Source organism: Falco punctatus (genome assembly GCF_963210335.1).
Source record: "Falco punctatus genome assembly, chromosome: 4".
In the NCBI taxonomy this organism is placed as follows: Eukaryota; Metazoa; Chordata; class Aves; order Falconiformes; family Falconidae; genus Falco; species Falco punctatus.
In genome coordinates this window covers 60,745,491-60,765,535 of record NC_137583.1, presented here as the reverse complement: position 1 = coordinate 60,765,535, position 20,045 = coordinate 60,745,491, and the positions used below count along the sequence as shown (strand labels likewise).

At 44.8% G+C, this 20,045-nt stretch overlaps 1 protein-coding gene across 4 annotated transcripts in view; it reads right to left on the bottom strand.

Moving 5' to 3' along the window:
* Positions 1 to 2,928: 2,928 nt before the first annotated feature.
* DNAJB6 (DnaJ heat shock protein family (Hsp40) member B6) overlaps positions 2,929 to 20,045 on the bottom strand; it is a 59,340-nt gene continuing 42,223 nt past the window's right edge. For 3 of the 4 annotated variants that reach the window (XM_080385861.1, XM_080385860.1, XM_080385862.1), the window contains exon 9: positions 2,929 to 12,639. In XM_080385861.1, coding sequence (XP_080241987.1) covers positions 12,326 to 12,639 — 314 coding nt within the window. In that variant the 3' untranslated portion in view covers positions 2,929 to 12,325. The remainder of the gene's footprint in view (positions 12,640 to 20,045) is intronic. The other variant, XM_080385863.1, reaches the window with a different exon arrangement.

Sequence of the window (20,045 nt, the reverse complement as noted above, 5' to 3'; positions counted from 1 at the left end):
TTCTTGCTTTTGGGGATGATTTTGTAGGGACAACATGAGGCCTCCTGGAAGAGGCAGAAGGAAGGTCTGGGATACTTGATGACATAGTTCAAGATGTGCCAAATGACATGAGCAGTCTCTGCTTGTTGTGATGAGAGCAGCAAGGTAACCTACCCCACACTTGGAAATGTCATCTCAGGTCAGCTCAGCCACTTTGGAAGTGCTTCTCCTCCTGTCAGTAGATATCAGTTGGTGGCTAAGAAGGGCACCAACACGGTACTTAACAAACATGACACTTCCCAACACCCCGCCTAAACCTTTTTGGCTAGAAAAACATGTGAGAAGTCAGTGTGCTGGCACAGGGCAGCTGTATCAATCATGGTTTCAATTATGAACATTCATTAAAATTTAGATCTGTATGTGGCTTTAAGTGGCCTCTTTTAATTCTCACCAGTGGAGAGGAAAATTGCCTTGCCTTGTCTAGTTTTCAGTGCTGCAGGTAGCAATGAGTGAAGATTTGCAAATAGTGATAAAAAGTCTCTTAAGACCAGATTCCACCTTGCTCATTAGGAAGAGAAGAATTAAATATACCTAATCACAGGCAACTCTACCCCTCCCCTCCACCAATATGTGAGTTACAGGGGAGTAAGGTGCTCCCCAGGCAAGATGGTGTGAAAGCACTAAAATGCAAGCAAAGTTTGGACATAAAATGAGCAGAACTGCACACGAAGAAAGATAACTGAGATCTGAAATGCAGGAAGGACTAACCTGTGCATCCCAGGAATAAACAGTCCTGTGCAGCTGGCACACCAAGCAAAGGGGAAAAAATGGAAATTATTACATTTCTGTATAGGCTGAATTAAACAATGACATTCAATATAGTAACAAGCTAATCCCACCACTTGATAGGCACCTGTTCAGTGGCACAAGTCTAGGAACATTCCTGAAGAACAAGTGGGTATGAGTCACACATTTCAGATGGCGTTGGGAAAACAGGCAGTTTAGCACTTCCACAACATTTACTGCACATTTTCTGGGTATCTGGCTCTCTTCTTTTCAAAAGCGGCATCTTTTTAGTGTGTTATTTCAATAAATACATACAAAGGCTCACGAGATAGTTCCAAAATTTGAGGGAAAAGCAAGACTCTGTAAAGGCAGCTAAGCTGACAGAGAAAAACAGAGCCTTGTGTTACCTCTACAGTAGCTGCTACAGGTCTGCAAGCTGCCCATGAAGGTGGGCAGCAGCACAGAGCAGAGACTGGGCAAAAACTTGAAAAATACGTTTTATCATTTTGACACCTACGTGCTCTGAGATTTTATTTAAGATCAAAGTCTTGCCAAACCTTAGTTCAAAGAGCAGACTGTGCACATCTCTAAAAGGTGTGGAAAAACAACTGAATTTAAACCATTTTCATAGTGGCAGCTTCCAAGTGAGGAGCAGGAACCCTTATCTGACAATATTTTGTTTGTGATTGTCCCCCATCTCAAGATAAAATTGTTTTGTTTTCAGTGTATCGTTTTAATTATGCTGTTACTCAACTGCTCTCTACCCTAATAATTTAATTTTCTCACGGGATACATTGTGGGTCTGTGAGCCCAGGTTATCTGCTCTGTAAAGGATCATTTTGCAATCCGTTTTGTAAATCATGTAAGGTCTGTATTCAGACTAGCTCTGTTTCTGTCCTCAGCTCTTCCACAGAAGTGTTGGACAGTCGGGAATCTTTTCCCAGTTTTCACAATACTTTTATTCACAGCCACTCTTGGGCCAGCATCATCTGTCATCAGTTGTGGCGCCTCACACCCACCTGCATGTTTCCTGCCCCAACACATACTTTAACCAACCCTATCATCATGCAGCCTTCACCTGTGGCAGATGGATGCGCTGGGATACCAGACCCCACGTACGTGGCTGCTCGTACATCCGTGGCAGCTGTGGCCCTGCATCCAGGCTGCCCAGCAAGCAGCACAGCCACGGGAGCACGGTGCTGCACCCAGGCTGACAACCTTACCTCGTGGTGCTCAGTTAAGCAGTTACCCTGGGGTTACAATCCAGAAATAATCAGGCTGAGAACGAAGGAATGAGGCTTAATGGCCATCGGCCCACATTTCTTAATTTCTAGGCAAGCTTGGGCAGATTCTAGGTAGTTACAGGAAAAATTATGCCTGTGGTTCCCTCCTCTGGGGACTCTTTTTCCCAGGAGTTTCTCCCCACGGGAGGCACAGGGTGTAGGAGCCCAGCTGCCAGCACGCCCGCACCTTTCCAGTGGGATAAGGATGCCCTTGGTGAGCCAGGCTTCCCAACTATTTCAGAGCCTGCCTTCAGGTCTTCTAACTAATTAATGCTCTATCCTCCTCCTTCAAAGCTAACACAGGGACCAGAGTCAAGAAGATATTTATGTTCCAAACCCCAGTCTGCTCGAACTCTTCAAGGCACGTTCCTGATCCAGAGCCACTCTGTCCTATGACATGGGGCTGCTCACACCACAGGGACAGCCTGGGGAGTCCAGCCCTGCGCTGGTGTCACCCCTCCCTCTACCTCTCCGGCTTTTCCAAAGCATGCTCCATTTTCCCAACAAATGAGGAGCACTAATAGCTTCAAATTAGCGTACGTGCTGAGGGGGACTTCTCCCAGAGTATGGAAAGCATACTAAATGGGATGCAATTCAAAGTGTTGTGTATTGTCCAGGATGGATGTTCCTTGCACGGCAAATGTGCAAGCTCCGTTTGAGGTATACACTCCTTACAGTGAATGTTTCCAGGATCAGCCATTTGACACAGGGACTGGATTGACTTGCTCATGGATTTAGCAAAAGGAAAAAGTTGGTACGCTGTGGGTGTCTGCGAATATGGACTCTCCCCCTTGTGCTTCCAGCCTACACTTTAATTAAAGCTACACAAGAACAACTGATGCCAGCTGTAGTCTACAGTACAGTGCAAGAGGACAAAGTATAAAGGATAATTTTCTTTATTTTTAAATATTAGTAACACTGCACAAAACAAAAAGTGGTACTTAAGTGACAGAAAATGGTACTCAGTCTTATTTCGTATTAACCATAATTTAAATACCCTAACAGAGTTCATGTATGGTTATATGTTTGCATAGGGTTACACTGGGTAACGTAAGCATTTGAAGCTAAACCGTTCAGATACCAGAGACATCAGAATTTGTTACACCAAACCATGCTAGAATGCCGCCTTGATGTTTCTGTTTAGCTTCTTCCTGACACCAATGCGTGCATTCCTTGATCTTTTAAATGTTAGCATGAGTGAGTTTCTCCAGGAACTGTGGACTTTCAATATTGCCAGGTTTAAGTCTGTTACATCAACAACGTATTGATTGGCAAGAGGAAGACAAAACGAAACAAACCCATAAGCTGCTAACTCCTACCCGGAGGTTAAAAAGAGGAGGCAACATACTGACAAGAAACATGCAGGTAAATGCTTAAGGCAACAGAAGGGCTCTGTACAAACTAAATGGTTAAGAGAAGCGATGTGTCATGCACATGAGACAAGTATGGGAAGCAAGGAAGTAATCTTGTCAGAAAATATATATGTCTTTTAAACTGAAGACATCTTTTCAAGCTAAAAAAATTAGTTCTGCAATAAAACCAATGCAAAATGCTTTCGTACATAAAGGTGTAAGTTCCTTGTAGACTCGCTGAAGTCATATATGGATGCTGAAAAAATGTTTTGTTATCTCAAACCTACTCAGCAGAAACAAAAAGCAGTTTCAAAGTAGCACTTAGATCATTTGTCTCTAGGTTCTGAAAATAAACTTTTAAAATAAGGAATGATTTCACCAAATGATTCATCGGGAGTCAACTATGCTTAAGGAAATCAGTAGGAGTGCTTACAGGAGACCATCATTACACTTAGCTTCTTAAAATCAGAGGATATAACTTCATGATACAATTTAAAAATGAAGAAACATCTTAATAGCAGGGACAAACCTTCACTGCCCAGCTTGGAGAAAAAAAACAACCATAAAAGTCACTTGCATAAATTGCACTAGAAGAGCTCATGTCTCCATCCCATTCCCAATGACATGAGCGAATAGCACTCTTCTTCCAGCATGCCTGATGTTGATGCTAGAGTGACCAAACAAACAGGCATTTGCACAACCCTTTATATCCTACAAGACAAATAAACAAACACTAGACTAGAGTCATTTTAGTCCCAGGGAAGGAAGAGGTAAGAAATTCTGCAACATTTTCCAATCTTCAAATGTAACACACTTCCAACAAAGATCAGCCTCACTCAAATTCCCTAACCTGGCTGGCAAGAAAGCCACTCTGTGAAACTAAAAAGAATAACATAGTGCAATTTTAGTACAGTTTTAAACATGAGTCACTTCCTTGCTAGCAGTGTGAACAATCAAAAAATATACACAAGAAGAGGTGTGCTCAAATGTAACATTAAATCGTCATTATTATAAAGGTATTGGCATAGCAGAGAAGTCCATTTTAGTAACTCCCTTTGGTTGACTTCTTCTTCTTCTGTTCCTCTCTCTGCTTCTGCTTCCTCCTCTTGCTGCCTTCCTTGTATCCTGAGGAAACATGGCTTGTAAAACACTATTCACAGCATTCATGGACTATTCCCTCTAGCAAAAGCACGTTCTCTGAATGGTTTAAGGAATCTTAAAGAAAAGGTCTGGCTTTCTAAGGTGGTTTTTAAATTATCATTTCTACTATATCCCCAGTTCTACTATATCCCTTACATAGGATAGAAAGAAAACACTATCAATCTCTGAAGTCTGAAAAGATCTGGAGAACTTTCAAAAGACTTCAAAGCCATTCAGGAAAAGCTTCAATATTAGAGCACATGCAAAACCAGAACAATTTTCAGAATGGAAGTAATAAATAAGACTTATACAGCAGGAACTATTTAACTACTGGCATTTCCTGCTCACAGTAGTAGTCACAAGTTACTACGATATTTACATTTCCACTTTAAGACTAGGGAATGCCAAGAATCCTGAGTAAATAAGAAGATGCTCAGTGTTTACCATTCCACATTTTATATATGGATCATCAGCCTACTCATGCTTTACTATGCACCATAGGTTATATTCTACTGCAACTGCAACGGTGCATGGAAGCATCGAGTTCAAGTAAAAATTATTTGCTACATGTTCAGTAGGCACAAGCTTCCAGCCATGTGATCACCATCCTCATGTGTTTTTCCCCACACCCCCCCCAAAGATGTGTGAAAATCAGTTTGTGCTCTGCATCATGCCCTTTCCTCCAAACCTGCAGTAAAACACAACTTACTAGCAGACCTGCATGGCCAGCAAACGGTGCAGAACCCACGCATCTACCCAAGCGCACTTGCAAATCTCAACTCAAAGCTAGCAAACATTTCCCTCAGATAATCATTCTGTGATGCTTTGAAATAGCTGAAAGGATCTTTTAGCTCAGCGGTGCTCTGCCACTAGGAATTGACACAGTCCGGTGACGGGGCCAGCACAGAGCAGAGGACCCCTGCAAGCTGGGAGCAAGGACCACGCATCACAGGAACGGCCCAGCTTGGCCTGTCTGGAAATCTCTTTCTTTCCTCCATTCTCCCTGCAGGCAGGCAAAACGACCCTGAGGAAGCTCTGTCACCATCGCACCTGGTTCTCCACCAATTTAGCACCAATAGCGAAATAAAGACGGGAAAAGTGGGAAGAGGAAGGGGCGGGAGGTCAGAGGAGTATGAAGCCACGTGGTGGCTGAAGTTGGCTCCTAATCAGAGCTCCTCCCGGGCGCGATCAGGGCTGTGCCCGCAGCAGAACTGCAGGTCTTCGGTTTAAGACTTGGGGAGAACCACAAGATGGTCTCTGGGCTAAAATCACTTTAAGACATTATCAAAAGCCTGTGCACTGGAGGAAATACACTCCCTTGTAGCGAGGAAAACTGTTCCTAGGTTATCATTCTAGTTCCTATGCTGTATCAACAGCATGACTTCATCTTTCGCAATCACCTGAGTCAAGAAGCAGGATATTTATTTAGAAATTCTGCCATGAGCAATTAGCCTGCGCGAAGTTAGAGTGGAAACCTGTTTTATTGTTTAAGGAAGAGAAAAACAGGCACTGCTTTGCAGGATTGCAGATGACGCTGCTTTCCCTGCACCCTGCCACCCTCCTGAGCTACAACCCCCTCCCTGAGGTCACCGCATGAACATCTCCTAACTAAGAACCCCATCCATGAAGTTTACTTCAGTGTCAGCCCCTCGGTCACCTATACATCATCAAAAAGAGGATCCCTTGGCATTTAATTTGCTGCTGTTAAGGCACAAATCCTGGAAGGGGTCAGACATCTCTTTGCTTTCCCACAAAGGCCCACGGAGGCGGAAGAGACGTGCTGACTCTTGAGAATCAGTCATCCAAGGGCTGTTATTCAAAGGATTCTTCCCTTCACTTGAGGGGAAAAACAGCATCATATCAGCTGATCAGAACTACTTCATGTAACAACTATGAAACATTAACACAGATATTTGGGAAAGGATCATTAAACCCTAACAGGTTATTAGTTTCATGATTTTATCATTTTTCATTCTCAAAACACCGTCAGTATTTCTAAAAGGCTTCCACATACACGTATGATAGCATTTGATACTCCTGTTTTATATCATAATACTTTCTTGTTTTCTACAGTCCATTTTCCTCAAATGTAACTCTTCCCTAAAAATACTGTGAGTTGATGTAAATTATGACTTTAAATTAATGCCACATAATTCATTGTCTTAAAAATCAAATAACTCAAATATTAAAATATTGTGGTATGAAGATATTTAGGCATTTGACAACACTGTCTCCTACTAGCCTCCAGAATGATAAGGGGAAAAAGTGGAAATCTTTCAAGTGTTATCACTGACACACAGAAACAGATTTGCCAGAGGAGGAGATAACACACAAATACAGAGTATTCCTCAAGAGAAAACTGCCATGTCTTTTCTGTTTTGAGCCTGCTGTGATATATAATTTCACTCTCAACTGTTTCCTTTTCTACCCCAGCTAAGAAGAAAGGACAGGTCAAACTTTGTCTGTCTGCTAGCTCCAGCGATGCTACGCTGGGTGATAACAGCCAAAAACCTGATCCAAACAAGCGAAGCAGCTCCTAACAAAAATAAAAATTGCACACTGAAGATGTAACCCTTTGGTGTGTATTTCACTTGAATACTCCAACCAACACTAATTAAAAGCATATTTAGCTGCCTTGATTACAAGGCTAGCCGCAAAGTCAGGAGAGAACAAAATCTGAATTAGAAAGCAGAAGCCCCATTACTATTTGACTCATTTGCAGCGAACCTGTGTCCTGACGAGCCGTCAGCGTCACAAAGCGGTCACAGAAACTTCCCACAGTTGGTGCCTGGCTCAACTGGCTTCAGCCAAACAATTCTGACCTCAGAGAAGGGCTTGTTCAAATTTCCACCCTCAGAAGCATGGTTAGCCACCTAAACCCTAGAAACACACTACAGGGTGGAGGGAGAACAGGCTGCTGAGAGCTTCCCCAAGCTTTGACATTGGGAAAACAGAATCACTCAAATACAGATGGTTATCACCCTAACTTGCTATGTCCTTGCTTTTGTCAGTTGCCAGGAGCAGAGACAGATGAAGCAAGAAGCCACAGCATTTGGAGTTACACCTGGTTTATGACCTGGAAAATTCTTGTCTAAAACAAACAGCATTAGCTGACCCACTCCATCCGTTTCATCGCCTTCTCTTCTACTTCCAGAAGAACCATAAAGAGCACAAAAGCTATTCCAGCTTTTGTAAAGCTGCTGATGACTGAAACCAACTTCCAGCAACACTCAGTAGCAACTCCCTCAAGCACTCAGCAAGGACCAAAACAAATTGGGAAGCCTCCCTGCTGCGTCTCTGACTTTATTTCTGTGTTTCTACTTCTCTGCCATCTGCACCTCGCAAAGTCACAGGTTTGTTCACCCACTGACTACAAAACTCGTCATGTTCTTGGGCAGCAACTGTAAGGGAGGTGTGCACATTGAGTGACTGATCCAAAGGGACAAGTGTCCTGGGCAAAACACTCCCACCCAACCCGTCTGTGGTATCCCACTTCTTCCTGCCCTGTCTGACATCTGCCTGCTCTACCAGGATGCTGAGAGCAGCCGCGGCTCTGCTCCACCTTCTCCTGCCAGCACAGGAGAGCACAGGACTCAGCAGAAGGAAACAAGGTCAGTCATGACCGACGATTAATGTGCAGCACTGCTGCTTCTTGACCCACTTTAATCGCTAATAAAGGCCATGGCCTGATTTTTGTGGATCTCCTGCAAGGGTGAAGACTTTGGAGGAACCTCCTTTCAGGCTCTGAAGCGCTGAGGTAGAGGGTGGGAGGGATTCATGCTTTGTGCTCAAGTTCCAGAGAAAATGGTTTTCAAGACCTACTAACTTTTTGCTAAGATTGCAGCCAGTCTTTTGACCTCCTTGAAGCCATGGAAGCCGTCACGGCTCCACCATCCACACAGAGCTCTAACAGGGCAGCGGGGCATGCGCAGCCTGGGTTCTGTAGTGCGCTTTGTAATTTTCTGCTCTTAGAAATAGCTCTCTTCAAAGGTAGCTAGCTTACTTTGAGTTGCAGCCACCATCTGTTATTTTAGACTGAACACGCTTGCATATACCATTATTAAAATTCACCCAGGATCACAGCTTCAGTATAATTTCACGTGTGTGACTCAATTTCCAATTACAGCTTTACGCTACACTTTCACATTCCCTCCTTTCAGCCCAAGCCACTGCCCAACACACCACAACCTGACCTACTAATTCTCTCACCACATCCACAGCTCCTGCCCATGCCACAGAGCATCACAGGGAGAGAACCTGCCTTTACGTAAAGACCTGAGGTGACAAAACATCCCACCCTGTCTAGGTATGCCAATCTGCTATTTAATTATCCGCACTGTTAAATCCAAGGGGCGAGTTCTCCAGTTTCACTGGCCAACCCAGTGATGTAATTCCAACTTTGATGTTTTAGGGGACTGAAAAGCTTTACCAACTTACCGGGGCTTTCCTTCATGCTTGCTCATCATACTATTTTCATTACCAATTCTGCCTAGAATTGCTACAAGAACATACCAAGCCAGATACAACCTGCTTGCCTGCTATTAAGGTAATACTGTTACTGAATAGAGTCCAAGGTTTTACTCCCACATGGCAAGCAAAAGCTTGCAAGGCAATGCAGCCTTGGAAGCCCTTCCATGTGCAACCCAGCTACCTTCTATGGGAAGCAAATGGGTAGCGGGATGCTCTTGGACTAGCAGCCAAAAACCCATGCGTGAAGGCAGCTCTGGCTAAGCCAGGGAGCAACCAGCCAGCCTCCAAATCCACCAGCCAATCTTCCCACCCTCTGCCTGCAGAAGGATACGGCTTTCCCCCCACCCCACTCACATGCCGTTACAGCCAGGGGATGTGGAGCAAAGGGAGAGCAAACTCCCTCCCATCTCCACACCTCCAGCATTCCTTACATATTAGATTTCCACAGAAAACAGTGGCTTTGCTTTCCTTTCTCTTTCCATTACATGCCCAAATACATGTGAGGGAATTATAAAGTAATTAGTTTGGACAACCAAGCATATCGATTTTACTAGTTAGTAAAGCGTAATTCAGGAAACCATATGGTGGTAAAAAGAACAGAGACTGCATTAAAGATGAAATAACACACAAATAGCTCAACTTTCCAGCAGCAGAATCCATGCCAGGAAAGGATCCAGATTAGTTAAGCTAGTTCTTTTAAAGTGGTTTCCTCTTCAGGGATGCCAGTGGATGAAAATGCAGCAAAAATGAATTATTAATGTTGTAAGTTTTAGGTGAATGCAAGCTATTTCATTCAAAAGGAAAAGCAAACCTTGCAATATTCTCTTCCAAATAACGATCTTTTGTATTGTGTATTTTTCAGTATTTTAACAATTAAACATTTCAACCATCCTTGCTAGGTAAAGGTCAAAAACTCAAATCTGGAGCAGCTGTTTTTTAGGGGTAGTTACCATGACCTCTACCATGAACGGCTGCAACTCCCAGGTCTCTGCTGGCATTAACACCACTTTGACACAGCTTGGATACCACCAGGCAGCCATACATCATCCTATCAGGGAGCACATTACTTGCAGTATCTGAAATCTTATTAAAAAATAACTTGTTTGGAGCTAGAGAACTGTTTGAGATATGCAGTGACTTCAGAGCACAAGAGGTGACATTTTATTCTAAAAGGCCATTACGAAACCGAGAACAGCAGGAAACGCAGAGCAATTTATACTAAAACACAAAGTGTCAATATGGAGAATCAAATTAAACTCCAATTTTTTTATTAAATGCCCACTGTAATGACTGGAAATCCTGACTAAGGAGAGGATTCATCTCATCTCTGGGTATTGGTTGCCTTGGGCGCTAGAGAGAGATGGCCACTTCCAGAGGGATTCCAACCACACAGTCAAGATGAAACCTATCCCTTCTCCTTCATTTCAGTTTGCTACAGACTTACAAATTAAAACTCAAAACATTCCCACTCTTAAAGCTGGGAAAAGAAAAACGTATCGCTGCAGGTGAATCATTAATGACTTGAGGATTTGCTTGAGATGCTCTACCCAGGACAACATCTCAAACTGCCAGGCGGTCTCGCTGCCCAGGGCCACATGCCAACGGTGGCAAAACGGTCTGATTCGAGGCGGAACGGCGCCCAGCTTAAGGCCATTGAACTTCACTATTTTCCACTGAATTGAGTGGGCTTTGGACCAAGGCAAAAAAAGATGCTGCTCTTTCCCAGCGCTGGCCCATGGAAGCACAGCAGCTGTTGCAGTGATCAATGAGAAGCCAAACGGGAGCAAGTAAGCGTTCTGTGTAATCACAGAGCTGCGCCGGTGAAGCTGCTTGCTGGGCAAGGCAGTTGGCAGAGGTGAACACCCAAGAAGAGCAGCATCACTGACCAGGGCTCGTGCACAAGCTTCCCAGGGAGAGATTAAGACACTCACATAGGTTTGTATGACTGACTCGACCTGTCCTTCAGCAGCCTTGTCCATCAGAGGAAAAGTAGGCAAAATATTTAAAGCAACAGTAAAACCTTAGTCTTACTGCAATCAAGTTTTCACCCTGAATCTTTTATGGCAACTCACAATCTACTGGTAGGAGACAGGATTTTGTGATTGTGCAAATAACTCTGGAAATTCATTTCTCTGGAAACTCATTTTAATTGCAAACCTGTGCGCCTTGGAGCATAAATAGTTTCACAGCAAAAAGTCTTAAGCAATCTTAAAAATTGCTCCAAAAATTGCGAGGTGCCTGTCAAACTCAGATGCTCTTTGGAAACCATTACCAAAGGATTGTTATGACTGTAGAGGACCTCATGTCTCCAAATGCGGAGCCAAGGTTTTGTTTTGCCGGCTGCGGACACCAGAGACAAAACCTCCATCCCCTGCACAGGAGATATCAGGACATCAGTCCCGAGGTTACATTCAGGCTTCTGTAGAGAAATATTAAACTTTTTAAAGAAAAGATCCAATTTAGCCATCCCTAAAGAAACAAAACTTCCAACAACTGATCAGGAAGACATTTATCTGAGTGTTTCTATTTTTTCAAGCTGTCATCCTACATGATATCTTTAGGTCTTCCGTACAGAAGACAGTGTTAGATTTAAAGGCTCATAAACACAGCAGAAGTTGGTACAGCACTGGGAGCATTCAAGCGCATGTTTTGGGGTAGGATGCATGTTTTTCATGCACTGTGTTTACCCCGAGGAGCCTCATGCGCTCACACTTCCCAGCACCTCACCTAATTCAGCACTACTGAGAAGGGCCCTTGGTTTGGGCATCCACGTAGAAAGGCATCCTCACGTTTCAGGAAAACCTGTCCCGGCAGTCCTGGATGATCTTTTGACCACAGGTTCCAATTAAATCAAGTAGTTATGAGGACTCTGTTGTCCAAGATAGCCTCTGGACTATAGTGCCGAAACATTACAGACAGGAAATATATCAAAGGACTAATTACTTCCAAAAATAACCAGGACAATTGCCACGCTTCTGCATTAGCCTGAACAGTCTCAGCCTTCTCCTCTATTAGGATTTAGGCACCTAAAATAGCAGCTTCCAGAAATAGTATCAAGTTGCCGAACTTCTCCTTCAACAAGGAAGCCGCGTACAATTTAAATAAATGAATGTTCCAAGTACTGTGATGAGTTAATCTCTAAAAGGCCTTCACTTTTAAGAACAAAGATCACAGGCACTCCAGCAGCGTAACAGTATTTGCCCTGGATCCTTGAATATCCCAGGGCATTTGTGAATCTACACTAAATTGAAGAGCAGAGCAAACGCAGGACTAAGGCACACAAGCTGCTACTGATTATTTACCAGGGAGCTAACATTAAGTCAACACACAGCAACAACCTCTTGCTTGGCTCTTTGGTTTTGGCTTTTGACTAGCTGACGGATCCTTTTCTGCGCATTTCTCATCAACATGCTTGTGCACACCTGATAAATAAAAAGGGGTCTCCAAGCTGCTTGTAACCCAGCTTCTATCTTGTTCTTCCACCTCATCGCTATTATAATGATAGGCATATCTGGGGGAACTGGCAGGCTTGTGAGGCTTCAGCAGGCGCGGGTTGGTGGGCTGGAAAGGCAGGGCGTGTTGTCCTCTCCGTCTGCACTCCTCAGCAAAGGCTTCTTCATCTGCCTCACCTGAAACAGCAAAGAGTGCAAGAGAAGTGAGCTGCACCCAAAATGCTTACACATCGCCTGAACAAAACTCAAAACTAGGCTGGAAACGGGGAGTCACAGAACTACTGCCTCGGCTGTGGTTAGCTCAGACAGTCCTGTCTACCTGCCCACCCAGGGAGCGGCTGGAGCAGAAAGCTCCATCAGTGGCTTCTCACCACACTGAAGCCACCCAAAAAAGTCAGCTAGATATGACAGCTCAGGGGCCACTGTCTCCTTTTTCCCAAAGGCAGGGTGAGCAAGCTGAGCCCACGGCCCTGGATGATATTTCTGTCCTGTGCAGAGCACGTCATCTCATCCCACCTCAGCCAGACTATCTTGCCTAGGAAGGGTTGGCCCAGCTCAAGGAAAAACTATCGGGAAAGAAGGGAGAAATATCTAAGCTGGCTACAAGGATGGTGGGAGAAAACCAAAGCCAACGTGGGTTCAGAGGGGCTGGATGCTGGACATCCACAGCTGGAAGAATGGTAGAGAAGTGTGAAGGATCACATGGAGATGGGAAATTGGGCTGAAGATGTAAGAGGTAAGCACAGTCCAGGGGGCAAGGCAGGCACACGCAGCAAAGGAGAATGAATGCAATGGAAACAAAACCCCAATGTTTGCAAAAATTAACATGAACAATGAGGTACCCCAGTCATACTCATGCTGTTTTGCAGATGACACTTTCCTTTGCTGCACGAAACTGTAACAGTACCAATGCTGCAAAGTAGAGAAATCAGCTACCGTAACACAAAAAAACCAAGCAAAACCACACATCAAAAAGCAAACAATAAGGTAACAAATAAAGAGGTCAACCAAAGACAATCAACAGGGAAAATAAGAAAGAAAAAAAAAAAAAGAAAAAAGAGAGAGAAGAAAGGTGTGTACAACATTTGTGTCTTGAAGGCTTTTTAAAGTTTCATTAATTCAATTACTTAAGTACTTTTAATAGAGCTGATGAAATACAGCGTCATTTTATTTGCATCAAAAGTGGTGTGTCACATTCTGGAAGTTTTTCCTGGGATGTGCCCGGCATCAGCTGCTTAGGGAGGGGTGTGTGCTCCCAGCTAATGCGTGTGCTCTTAGTTCATGGCTGGAAAATGCTTTGAAGATGGAAAAAGCACCAACGTATGCAGTAAGGAGCAAGAACAGTAATACCCACTTTGTTGTGTGCACCAAGCCACTGACACTTTCAAACAGAACAGGCTGCATTGTCTTTACCTTGTAATCGTACATGGGGAGATGCTTCCGAGGGCATAAGGAAAAGGAGGCAAGGTTTGTTTAAAAAGTCATTTCACAGCACGATGCAGCACCTGAGGCCTCACAGAAGAGGACTCCAAGATGTGCCTCGTGTCACACCCGCGCACGTCGGAGCACCTGATGTGCATGGGCAGCACGCAGAGGACCCTTATTCCTGGGTGGTTAAATGCCCATTCCCACCCTCCAAACACTCACACTGTTTTACCCCGGAGTCTCCTGCATTTCCAAAGGCACAAGCAAACAAGACAAAAACCCAAGTGATGGTACCACCAAGGATTTCTGCAATAAGACACCACCTGCCTGCATCATACCAGTGTAAACTCTGGATGTGTCGTTCTTCTTGCAGTAGGAGGGGGCTGGCAGCTTCCCCTCCCACACACACAGGGTACAGCGCTTCAGCTATGGGAGGTGGTAGGCAAGGCAAAGCTCGGAAAACACCAGATACAAAATAGCTGTCATTTCCCATAAGAGGCTACGGGATTCTACACACTATACAAACAGCACTGAAGCATGTATCAGCCTGGTGCTATTATCATATCAACCGGGTCTATGGAGATAAGCCTATAAAGTGCCTGGAGTTTAAAAAAACAAAAAAAAAAAAACCCAAAAAAAACCCCAAACCAAACCAAAAAAAAAAAAAAAAAAGCATAGGAAACACACATACACCAGTTGCACATACAAAAACCAGTCAAGAGAGTTCACTTCCTAACAAATTATAGCACACCAGAAACAGGCAATCCCTCCCCTCCATGGAAACAAACCGCGTGGCTTTCTTTTTGATGTGCAAAGTCTGGCTTGATGCAGATTTAGAATCTATATTGGCCACCAGATGCGGGAATGAGGAATGTTCTGAGGCCATTCTCAAAGCTCTGTGTCCATGTGTGCGCATCGCGGAGACCACCCGATCAGACGCACTAACACAATACAGTTAAGTATCAAACCAGATGCTCTACGCACACCCCAATAAATTACTCCTAACTACATTAGCAATCAATCTTGACAATTTTAGTCTAATTCAGCCAGTGTGAAAGGAACTGTTTAAGACTGGAAGAAATCACAATAACCCTGCTCCTGCCTAGTGATGTACCCACCGCATCGCTGAGTGCTGGCCCTCTTGCACCCTAATGCCGCCTCGATCTGCTGCTTGCAGCGCACGGTGCTGCAGAGCTCCCTGGCTCTGGCAGCTGAGCAGTGCCACCAGCCCCACACCACTGAGCACATAACGAAGCCGCAGAAAGACCTTCCAGCAAGCACTCACTGCTTGAGTCCAGCTTAAAATAAAATACAAAACCATTAAAGACATTCCATACTCCAGACTTCCCAATTAAATCAACTGCAGTCTAAAGATGAGGCAGGAGAGCCTGTCCTGCTTTATCAAATCCCATGAACGCTGCTCTCTAGAGCTGGTTTTAGCCTTCAGCTCCTGACGGTATGAGCACAGCTCTGACTTTGGAAAATGATGATACCTGCCTGTTACACACCTCCTGCAAGTTTTGGGACAAAGTCCTTACAACTATGCTGCTTTTAGTCCATGAAAAGTCACGATACGCCTTCTCCAGGGCTTTGTCTGGGGTATCCCACACCTGCAGCTCTTCTGCAAACAGCTCAAAGCAAGAACTGTCCCCTCTTCCAGCAGGGTTCATAGTTCAATTGCTCCATCAAGGACAATACATCGGGGAGCGGGGGGGAACAAAACAAAAAAACAAACCAACATAGAGACAATTCCTGTAATACCTGTTTCTCTTCCCCTCAAAACCAATCCAAAACCAACCCCCACAGCTGGCCCTCGCACTGCACCATCGCACCAGCTGCAGGTGCTGCACCAGCCCAAGGCAGCCAGGAGAGCCCTGGCTGTGCTCGGTGCCGCTGGCTCGCCCGTGCCCGCCGCCTGCTCCGCCAGCACCGCCTGAGACTGGACCAGCAGCTCCTGCTCGGGGTTTATCTCTGCAACACAGCTGTGGCTGCAGCGCAGGAGGAGGCAGGTGACTAAGGGAATCAGTATGGAACGCAGAGGGACCGTCCAGTGATACACAAATGGTGAAAGGGCTGTTTGCAAACTTGTTCAAACCCACTGCCTGCCCCAAAAGTGGTGACAACCTGTGCTAAAACCTTGAGCACAGCTCCTCGGTATTGGACCTGGGGAACCAGCATCCCTTTGGAAGTTTGTCTTCAGCCCTTCCTCAGAAGCTCCCTAACTTTGTCACTAAGGATTTGAAAGCAGCGTTTTTGCTAAGCGGAGCTGACCTGTGTTATATGGCAAGAAAATTCCCTGTCCGGCTGCCACTGGCATCACTCTGCTGTTTGGGGCGAAAGCACCAGCACACCAGAGGGGCCCACAAAACACAACACAGTGGCAACTAAGTCAAATGCTTTATTTACTTTGATTAAACTATGAAGTTACACAGTTTATCTCCAGAAGAACAATTTATGTTTTCTACTTCTGGGCAGCCCATGCCTGCCTCCATCTGTCCTTCACTCCACAGCAGAGCCCTAGGGGGGATGCAGAGCTGCTCCCCGCCACTACACAAGCAGCACATTTTGCAGCTATACCATAGATTCATAGCATGGTTTGGGTTGGAAGGGACCTTCAAATGTTGTCTAGCCCAACCCCTCTGCAGTGAATAGGGACATCTTCAAATAGATCAGGTTGCTCAAAGCCCCATCAGCCTGGACCTCGAACATTTCCAGGGATGGGACATCAACAACCTCTCCGGGCAACCTGTTTCAGTGTGTCACCACTCTCATCGTAAAAAATTTCTTCCTTGTATCTAGTCTGGATCTATCCTCTTTTAGTTTTAAACCAATCCACCTTCTTTCAGTTCAAACCCATTACCCCTTGTCCTATTGCTACTAAAAAGTCTGTCCCCATCTTTCTTATAAGCCCCCCTTAAATATTGAAAGGATTAAATCCACCTCGATCACCCAACAGTCACTCCATTTTCCACCTCCCCCAAAGAAAAGACAAGGTTTAGTTCAACAAATAGACCCCAACAAATCATCCAAACTTCTTCGCCTTTATGAGTTGCAGGAGAGCAGGATGGCACCACAAATTAGTTAAATGTCGTAACATCACATCAGCTGTGATTCAATGTTGAAACTACGACAGTGCTATGCATGGGATGAGCCATCAGATCGTTCCTCTGATCATCTTATCTTTAGCACACCTTGCAAAGCACCACAAATGTGTAATGTGCATCAACTTTTTTCTCATGTTCCTCTTATTTTAACATATTTTAAACGTTCGAGTCAGACTCTGAATAAAACTAGCTGTACCAATTGCAAACTGTGAGAATTTGCAAAGAATTTACTCCGGGAAAGGCCAGCCACACAGGGCATCACCACCCAGTGCCTGAACATTGCTGGGGCTTTATCAGCAGTGACGTTTGTCCTGGAAATGGCTTTCAGGAAGACAGCTGGTGTGGAGGGAGGGGTCCATAGCCCAGTTCAGAGCTGGAATATCCACTGGAGAAGCAACTTTCAGGGGTACTCCAGCCCTTGGTTCTCCCCCATGGCTCCTTCTTGCCGCCTCCCACACCTCCAAGCCAGCACACCCATGTGAGAGCCTGAGCAGCCGTGCTGCGAACCCAGGCAGGGGACTGACCCAGGTTAAAAATAACACTCCCTTTTGCAAGCTTATTTTTAACCCAGCTCAGTGCCTGGATCCAGCTCATCGTGCAGCTGCCCCAGCTGGGGCAGGGAAGGGGACAATTATTGGGGCTGTTGGAATCGGCATCCAGATTACAGTGTTAAGCAAAAGGTCTTACGGTGCTAATGCAAATAATAATTAAAAACCTTGCAGTTATTTCACTTGCAAAACTAGTTCAGAGAAGTTACATTTCTAAGGGCTAATGCTGAAAATGAGGATTCAGCATTACTAGTAACATTTAAAAACAGTAATTTAAAGTCTGGTTTTCTGGTGCACCAGGTTCTCCCAAACGAAAAGCAGCTTCTGGGGAAAAAGAAATCCAACGTGAGCTGTAGCATCCTACAGAGCTGCATTAGGATAAAAACCTGCGTTCTGTTGCAAGCAAGAAGGGCTGAAAAACAGTTTCTCATAGCAAAGCGCTGCTGTAGGAAAGGGGAAAATCTGGCTCCTTTAACCTGTAATTAGCCAGCAGAGGGCAACATTGCCTGGCGCGAGGGGCACGAGGCTCCCCAACCGCTTCATCCGGCGATACATCGATTTTGTATGTCCAAGGCAAACCGCGAGTACAATGCCTGGACTAGACGGGTGCTTTAGGGGAGCCGCCAGCTACACCGAGGGGTCCGTGTGTGCTCCTGGAAAACGGAGATAACACACAGGAATTAAACCGCTGAGACGGAGGATATTCCGGGCCAGGTGGGACAGGTGAGTCCCAGAGCACTTTGCACAAAAGCAGCCCTGCACAGGCTAGCATTATTATTATTTCGTGTTACATGTAAGTAACATCCCTGTACATCCTGGAATCGAACCGAAATCCTACCAGGAATCAGCAGTAATTAATGGCAAGATAGTAATTAAACAGAAACATGCTGAACCAACCGGGGCAAACATCCTGAGAACGTCAAACCACTGATTTACACTTGCCGTGTCACTTCCCGCACAAAAGGAAGCGGAGCCTTTGTGGTTCCCACACAGAGCCCTGCTGCTTGCATGGTATTTTCTTGCACACCCAACCAAAAGAAAAAAAAAGATATATATATATATATACATACAGATATATAATCAGGACTTGCCCTGTATTAAGAAACAGCAAGTAGGCACACCGGTTTGCTCAGTCCAAAGGAAGACTTCCCCAAGGCTGCAACCACCACACAGCCCTCCCTGCAACCAGCACCAGCAGATCCAGCCGGTGGGGGATGTCTGGCTTTATCTAATGGCACGAGAGTGCTCCCAGCTAAGCTCCAGACAGCCAGTTGTGGAAGGACAGCTTGCAGGAAACTTACTCCATTCAAATCTTTCTTGCATGATGGCCAGCAAAGCGTCCTTCTAATATTTTAAGACTTTAAAGTTAAGAGGTGATGTATTTTCTGACGCTTAGCGCAGGACACTATTGCTGCTTCTAGAGAAGACTCAACTGGAAGTCTGATGTTAGTCTGAACTGCTACCAATGCTGACTGACAACTGAACAAGAGTGCAAAAGAAAAAAAAAAAAAAAAAAAACGCTTTGCTTGACTTTTTTCCCCCTCTTCTATTACAAGGGCTTGGAATTTCCCCTGCGCCTACGGAGGGCACCGGAGTTTCTGATGACTCAACTACACCCGCTGCTGCACTGGAGTGCTGAGCTGTGACTGCAGGAGCAACCCCAAGAGAAAGAACAAACATCCCCATTTAAATACATTCATCTGAAGCAGACAGCGCTACAATCTTCATAACCTATTGATAAGGCTTCAGTACGAATAAACTTTTCTGCTGTTACAGCAGCTCCAGTACTAATGTTTACCTTAGCAGAAGATACCAGGGTTCTTCTGGTATCCAACATCCAACATTTGCTGGGAAATCTCATACTTCAGGGAAGCCCACTGGATGCACGAATTTATTTCATGGAAATGACCCATCTACAGGCCAGGATTACCCTGGGGTGAAAAATTCTGGAGATTAACTGGTTCTTTTGTTTCTTCTCTTAAAAGCTCCAAACCCAATATATTATAGCACAGAGAAGACATCAGGAGACCAAGTAACTCTACTAAAACATAGAAGAAGAGGTCTAATTCACGGGATGAACTTGAAAGTTGTGTTCAGAAAGTTGTCGAACCATCACAGTTTCTTTTAATTTCTGTTGGGAACGAGGGATGCTCATTATAAGATACCAAGCCCAGGGTATTTTCCAAAACCACATGCGCAAACGCACACCCCCCTCCTGAAATTGTAGGCAACACACTTAGCCAAGAAAATACTCCCTCACCATTACTGGAGGCTATGTTGAGCAAGTTCTTCTGATTAATTGTTCTTAAACTTGTTTCCAAATACCAGGAAACACGAATACTGCAGCGCTTAACAGCAGGAGCTATAAAACCCACTTTCAGCCTGTGCTCTCTTGGGTTTGTCAGACTCGACAGAAACCGAAATTTGCATCAGGTCCTCTTTGAAAAATGTCACTGAGTTTGACAGTGACAGCCTTACAAAAACGAAAAAAAAGAACCTCCCTCTT